We start from the raw sequence: 6,740 nt of genomic DNA, 5'->3' as shown, positions 1-6,740 counted from the left end.
AGTATATTTCTGTGTATGTGTGTAAGTGGGTAATTTGGCCATCACATTGACTCTTCCATCTGTCTCCCTTTGCATGCACGTGTGCGCATGCGTGTGTGTGTGTCTGTGCGTATGTGTGTGTGTGTGTGTGTAGGATTATGATCTCAGCCAACTCCAGCAGCCGGACACCCTGGAGCCGGATGCCATCAAGCCCGTGGGCATCCGCCGGCTGGATGAGAGACCCCTGCACCCCGAGCCGCAGTATCCCGTCAGATCGGCCGCGCCCCACCCCGGAGACATCGGGGACTTCATCAATGAGGTAGCTCACCCTAAACAAACAGCCTGCAGGGGGTCAGGGCGAGCGAACCAGAGAGAGGGGAATGTAGTGCCGCAATTCAGGAGAGAAACCCCCCCCAAGGGTAGAAGCAGAGCTAGGAGGGGGGTTTTACAGTAGCGAACTGCATGCTGGCTGTGTCTGAGTCTGGTATGATAGGAGAATTAGCCAAATATAGCTAATTCACAGCAATGGTGGTGTTGACTTTAATGCAGTTTGAAGATGAGTTTTCTCTGCAGGAAGAAAGTGTAGCACATCAATATAAATACACACGCGCGCGCGCACACACACACAGGCTACTCTAGCCACTTCTGATTGTAACAAAGGGTAAATACAAACGCAGTCATCTGTCTTACTCTGCACAGCGAAAACGTTCCGAGGGTCTCTTTCCCTTAACCCTCCCTCTCTTTCTTTAGAGTTCCTTCTCTCTTTTATGAGACTAGCACGAGAGGAGCAGAGTTTGTTTATTCTCCCCATTTGACTTTAGAGGAAGCTGATTTTTTCCTCCACTCAGTTTTATCACTCTGGCGTGAGAGGCTTAGAGACCATTTCACATTTCATTTCTAAGCTCGGCTAATTTTAGTGCCCTCTTCATCTTTTACTACCAAGGATTTGTAGAGTGGAGTCAGACAATCTCCCAACTGACTTTTTTATCTTTTTTTTTTTTCTTTTTTTTTTTTATAAATGTATTTATTTTTTTATCTACTAAGGTAAGAACATCGTACAATAAAGCGGGCTTAACCAGCAGTTGTGAATTGGACTTTCTAATTTTGCTCTCGGCCAGGTTCAAATCTCCCTACACTCAAACACTTTGGAGACATGGCCACTTTGGCCTTTACGTCGGCGGCTCTTTGCTGCGGCCGGTCCGAACAGCCTCCTCCTCGCTGTGCATGTACGCTTGACCCGGACGAGGTAGACGGGAGCTTACTTATCCTCCCCTCTGCGCCACTATCCCTTGTAACCCCGTCGCTCTCGTGCCGATGCTGGGAAGCAGGAAATGCCAGGCGGCCTTGACGGGTAGGCCCGACTGCCTCTCCCGCCTGCACCGGCCCCGGGTCACGCCACGGATCCGTGGATGACGGCCCGCGGTCGCCCGCGTGCCCAGATGGGGACGCAGAGCGCCCGGACGTCTCTGTGACCTGGCCATTATTCTTTCTTAGGTATGAGAAATTCTTTTTGTGCTAGTTTTTTGGAGGGGTTAGGAGGGGAGAAGCATCAGGTCAGAGATGGGTTCCTTTTATTTTTATCTCAAGAACAGCAGGGCCTTAATAAACTCACCAAACTCAGAATTGCTTAGCCTGGCTCTTTCTCCTGCTAAAATCAATAACATGATTTAGAAAAATGATGATATAATTTTCTTTGTGCACCCTGCTTTGCAAGACCTTGACATGGTGTGAAGGTTATTTTTCAGTAATTGCAAACTAATAATAAGACGAAGGCTTTTTATGTACCACCTCTCCAACACTCACGGCTACGTTACACATACCAGGATAAGCGAATCTTTTAATCACCGTTTAGTGAGCGTTCTACACACATTCACCGCATGGCCTCTCTCTTTCTCTTTAGTTTCTCTCTCCTCTAATAAAGCACACAGCAATATCGGTTACTCTACTGGCTGAGGTATAGGTTACTCTACTGACTGAGGTATAGGTTACTCTACTGGCTGAGGTATCGGTTACTCCACTGGCTGAGGTATCGGTTACTCCACTGGCTGAGGTATCGGTTACTCTACTGGCTGAGGTATCGGTTACTCTACTGGCTGAGGTATCGGTTACTCTACTGGCTGAGGTATCGGTTACTCTACTGACTAGGTTACTCTACTGACTGAGGTATCGGTTACTCTACTGACTAGATTACTCTACTGGCTGAGGTATCGGTTACTCCACTGGCTGAGGTATCGGTTACTCCACTGGCTGAGGTATCGGTTACTCCACTGGCTGAGGTATCGGTTACTCTACTGACTAGGTTACTCCACTGGCTGAGGTATCGCTTACTCTACTGACTAGGTTACTCTACTGACTGAGGTATCGGTTACTCTACTGACTAGGTTACTCTACTGACTGAGGTATCGGTTACTCTACTGACTAGATTACTCTACTGGCTGAGGTATCGGTTACTCTACTGACTGAGGTATCGGTTACTCTACTGACAGGTATAGGTTACTCTACTGACTAGCTTACTCTACTGACTGAGGTATCGAATACTCTACTGACTGAGGTATCGAATACTCTACTGACTGAGGTATCGGTTACTCTACTGGCTGAGGTATCGGTTACTCCACTGGCTGAGGTATCGGTTACTCCACTGGCTGAGGTATCGGTTACTCCACTGGCTGAGGTATCGGTTACTCTACTGGCCGAGGTATCGGTTACTCTACTGGCCGAGGTATCGGTTACTCTACTGGCCGAGGTATCGGTTACTTTACTGGCCGAGGTATCGGTTACTCTACTGGCCGAGGTATCGGTTACTCTACTGGCCGAGGTATCGGTTACTCTACTGGCCGAGGTATCGGTTACTCTACTGACTGAGCGAGGTATCGGTTACTCTACTGACTGAGCGAGGTATCGGTTACTCTACTGACTGAGCGAGGTATCGGTTACTCTACTGACTGAGCGAGGTATCGGTTACTCTACTGACTGAGCGAGGTATCGGTTACTCTACTGACTGAGCGAGGTATCGGTTACTCTACTGACTGAGCGAGGTATCGGTTACTCTACTGACTGAGCGAGGTATCGGTTACTCTACTGACTGAGCGAGGTATCGGTTACTCTACTGGCTGAAGTATCGGTTACTCTACTGGCTGAGGTATCGGTTACTCCACTGGCCGAGGTATAGGTTACTCTACTGGCTGAGGTATAGGTTACTCTACTGACTAGGTTACTCTACTGCCTGAGGTATCGGTTACTCCACTGGCTGAGGTATCGTTTACTCTACTGGCTGAGGTATAGGTTACTCTACTGACTGAGCTGGAGTTGCGTTAGACCTGCACTTCTTGACTTGCTACTTTTATCTAGTCCTGAAAAGCAGGCGCTATGGGTAACCTGACAGTAGCACCAGGGTGCTACCATAACCCAACAAACAATACTGCCCACAGGGTGTTAGGGTGTTAAGGTTAGCCTAACACCCTGCGGTCAGTGCTGTGTTAGCCTAACACCCTGTGGTCAGTGCTGGGTTAGTGTTAGGCTAACCCAGCACTGACCACAGGATGTTAGGTTAACCTAACACTGACTGCTGGGTATTAGGCTAACCCTAGTAGCGTGTTTGGCAGTTCCTTAGCTTTTTAGCCTTTGGAAGATTAATGGCCAATGACTATATCAGTAATTTTTTAAAATACTGGTAAAGCAGTTGAAGGCAGAATCAAATGTCTCTTTTTCTCTGTGTGTGTGTGTGTGTGTGTGTGTGTGTGTGTGTGTGTGTGTGTGTGTGTGTGTGTGTCCAAATAATGGCAGTAAACACAGGTATAATCCTAGCGTCACTGTTCTGCTTGGGGCTTTGGAAAGAAGAGAGTAGAAAAATGAGGAGGGTAGAGAGGAAGATGAGAGGGGAGGGGAGGAGGTGAACTGAGGTGAGAAGAGACGAGAAGAGTGCAAGGAAGGGGAGGGGCGTCTATAGAAATGCCTCCCACTGATGCCTGTGCTCATCCTATTTTCTGATTCTCATCAAACTTGGGATTATCCCCTGCTTAGCAAGGAAGCTCGGAATGGCATCATTCCGATCTGTGGCGGGATTCCCACTCACGCTAAGCACTTCATTAGCCTGCGTAGGTGAAATGTAGCGAGAACTGGGTGCTTAGCAGACTTTAGAGATAGGTGGACGCGTAGGCATAGGGGAGGAATTTAATCTGCCTTTGCTCTAATTAACCTCAACTCCCCCATTCCTTCACTCTCTGCAAACACTTTTACTGGGTTTTAAGAGCACTTGAAGTTTCACTCTGATACTAAGACCATTACATCGTGGATGTATCTGTTAAATGGCGCACACATAAAGGAGAATGAATATTCCATGCGCACTTTTCACTAATGTTTCAAAAAGGCTGGATTAATGTATCATTTGCTACCTGCTGTGATTATTTTTTTTTTTTTTAATTTAAAAAGCAACACTTTAAGGTTTTCCTATACATCTAAATGCCCGTGACCAACCATAACACGCATCAGTAAGGCACCGCTGCCCTGTAGCTGTGGCGATGCAGGGGTCATGTGACGGACAGACCCACGTCGGCTCGCTGACGGCGAGTGTGTCTCTCGTGTGTGCACAGGGCCTGAAGGCAGCAGACAGTGACCCCACGGCTCCGCCCTACGACTCCCTGCTGGTGTTCGACTACGAGGGCAGCGGGTCCACGGCGGGGTCGCTTAGCTCCATCACCTCATCGAGCAGCGGCGGCGACCAGGACTACGACTACCTCAGCGACTGGGGGCCGCGCTTCCGCAAGCTGGCCGACATGTACGGAGGCACGGACGAGTGAACGGCCAGCAGAGAGGGCGAGGGAAGGAAGCGGAACGCCGTGTTCGTTTTCCCGCCCTCTGTCGACGGATGAATATAGCTTCTGACAACCCCCACCCCCCCACCCCGAGAACAGACTGGATGAGAGCAGGTTAAACAGAAAACACACAAACAGGGAAAAAAAAGAACCATAAAGCCAAGATTTGAAATGAATAATAAAAAAATCAGAACCCTAGGCTTAATGTTGTAGTTTAGGCATGTACATGCTTGTTGAAGGCTTTTGCAGTGGCAGTGGTCTGGGACCAGTGCGAACGGGGAGACTGGTTTTGTGGATTGTTCGGTAGGCTATAATAAGCGCGCAGTTACACTTGAATTTTACAGTACAGAAGCACTGGGATTTAATGTGCCTTTTTGTACATTTTTTTGGATCTGAATGACTAGTTTTATGTTCAAGGCTTTAATGGTACTGACATCTGGAGTGATCTGAAGTGACCTGGAGGTGTGAGGAAGTGTGTTAACGTCCTCTTCATCACGCTACCTTCTCCTGCTTACCAACTGCTGTTTGTTGATGAAGATGATGATGACGATGATGACTATTTAATGCATTATTCAAAAAAATTGAAAAGCAAGACTCCCATAGGAAGGACGCACACACTTCAACTCGTGGCACTGTGCAGTGCAGTTTGGTTTTAGTTGACCTTTCTCCTTTTTCCCACAAATATGATGCAGCTGGTTGCAGGAAAAGGGGAGACAAAAATTCTTGTAGAACATTACATTTAACGTTGGTTTCTGAAGTGCTGTGACATTTTCCCCCGAAAAAGGACAAGAAATGTTGCCTTTTTTTGTTGTTCTCATTCATGTATTCTTCTCTTGCCTTAGTCGCTGTCTGATGCCCTCAGTTTTTACTGTAAAAACGTGTGTACATAATGTTTTCTGTTTTCTCTCTTCCTTTTGATTTTGATGTAGTCTATAAAGAAGTGCAAACAGTTTCAATCTTGTAAATGTATGATTTGGGCTACTTTTTTTGCATGTTTTTATCTTTTCACAACAATGAAAGAAAAAAAAAACTTTCCAAAATTTATTTACAAAGTACAAAACACTAAAATCAGCTGATGTGAAACATGTAGAGGATAAAAGAGTTTTTGTAAGAAAAGTGAACAAAATAAAAACACTAAAAAGTAAAGAAAAAGAACAAAAATACTCTGTAAAAATAAAAAAATAAAAAATAACATTGTCAGCACAAGTGTTCAAATTTGTACCAAAAAGGGGAGGGGCTAGGGTGTGGGAGGGGCTAGGGTGTGGGAGGGGCTTGGGTGCTGTTCCATCTTTAACTGTTGTAGGAACTAATGACCGAGTCAGCTTTAAGAGCAGGAAAGGTCTCTGACATGCTTTGTGGATGAGCTTATGTACTTCAAATGATTCATCTGACCCCAACCATCTAAATAAAAATGCTAATTTTGGAGCTAAAGGCTGTTCTGTTTGTTCCTTTTTCCGTTTCCCGCTCCAGCACGCTGCTTCTCACACTCCTGACGATGGGCTCCGTGCTTATTAACTCCATTTTTTGCCTTGACGTTTTAAATTAACCAAAAGCACTCACTAATCATGACTGATTTTCTTGGCTTTGACACGAGCTGCGATGGTAATATTTCAGTGTGTCTGGAAAGCAGGACCCTTTGTGTTTTAGAGCCCGCGTCATCACCCGTGTGTGTCATTCAGCGTAGCACACCCCACTGCAGCAGGATGTCAGTACTACTGTCAGCAGTCAGCACTCACCGCTGAATCAGAGAAGGCCTGGGATAAAAGCCCATGCTATCTCAGTTCTCTACGTTTTCTTTCTCTGTTTTTTTCTTATTTGAGGGCAACTCGGGTTAAATTTGTCAGTCTGCTCAGGCATTTTCTCCCTTAAGTCATGCCGGTTTGTTAGTCAGGCCTTAGAAATACTCGTGGCCGCGGAGAGGAGAGAGCTCTTCTTCCCTTCATTCACCCT

General features: G+C 46.5%; 1 protein-coding gene across 1 annotated transcript in view; it reads left to right on the top strand.

Annotated features, from left to right (window-relative positions):
• LOC113585510 (cadherin-2-like) overlaps positions 1–6,221 on the top strand; it is a 73,034-nt gene extending 66,813 nt beyond the window's left edge. The window contains exons 15-16 of the mRNA XM_035536589.2: positions 134–298; positions 4,569–6,221. Coding sequence (XP_035392482.1) covers positions 134–298; positions 4,569–4,775 — 372 coding nt within the window. The 3' untranslated portion in view covers positions 4,776–6,221. The remainder of the gene's footprint in view (positions 1–133; positions 299–4,568) is intronic.
• Positions 6,222–6,740: the final 519 nt, after the last annotated feature.

Source organism: Electrophorus electricus, chromosome 13 (assembly GCF_041902795.1).
Source record: "Electrophorus electricus isolate QZ-2024a chromosome 13, ASM4190279v1, whole genome shotgun sequence".
NCBI lineage: Eukaryota > Metazoa > Chordata > Actinopteri > Gymnotiformes > Gymnotidae > Electrophorus > Electrophorus electricus.
This window is presented reverse-complemented; position numbering and strand designations above follow the sequence as displayed.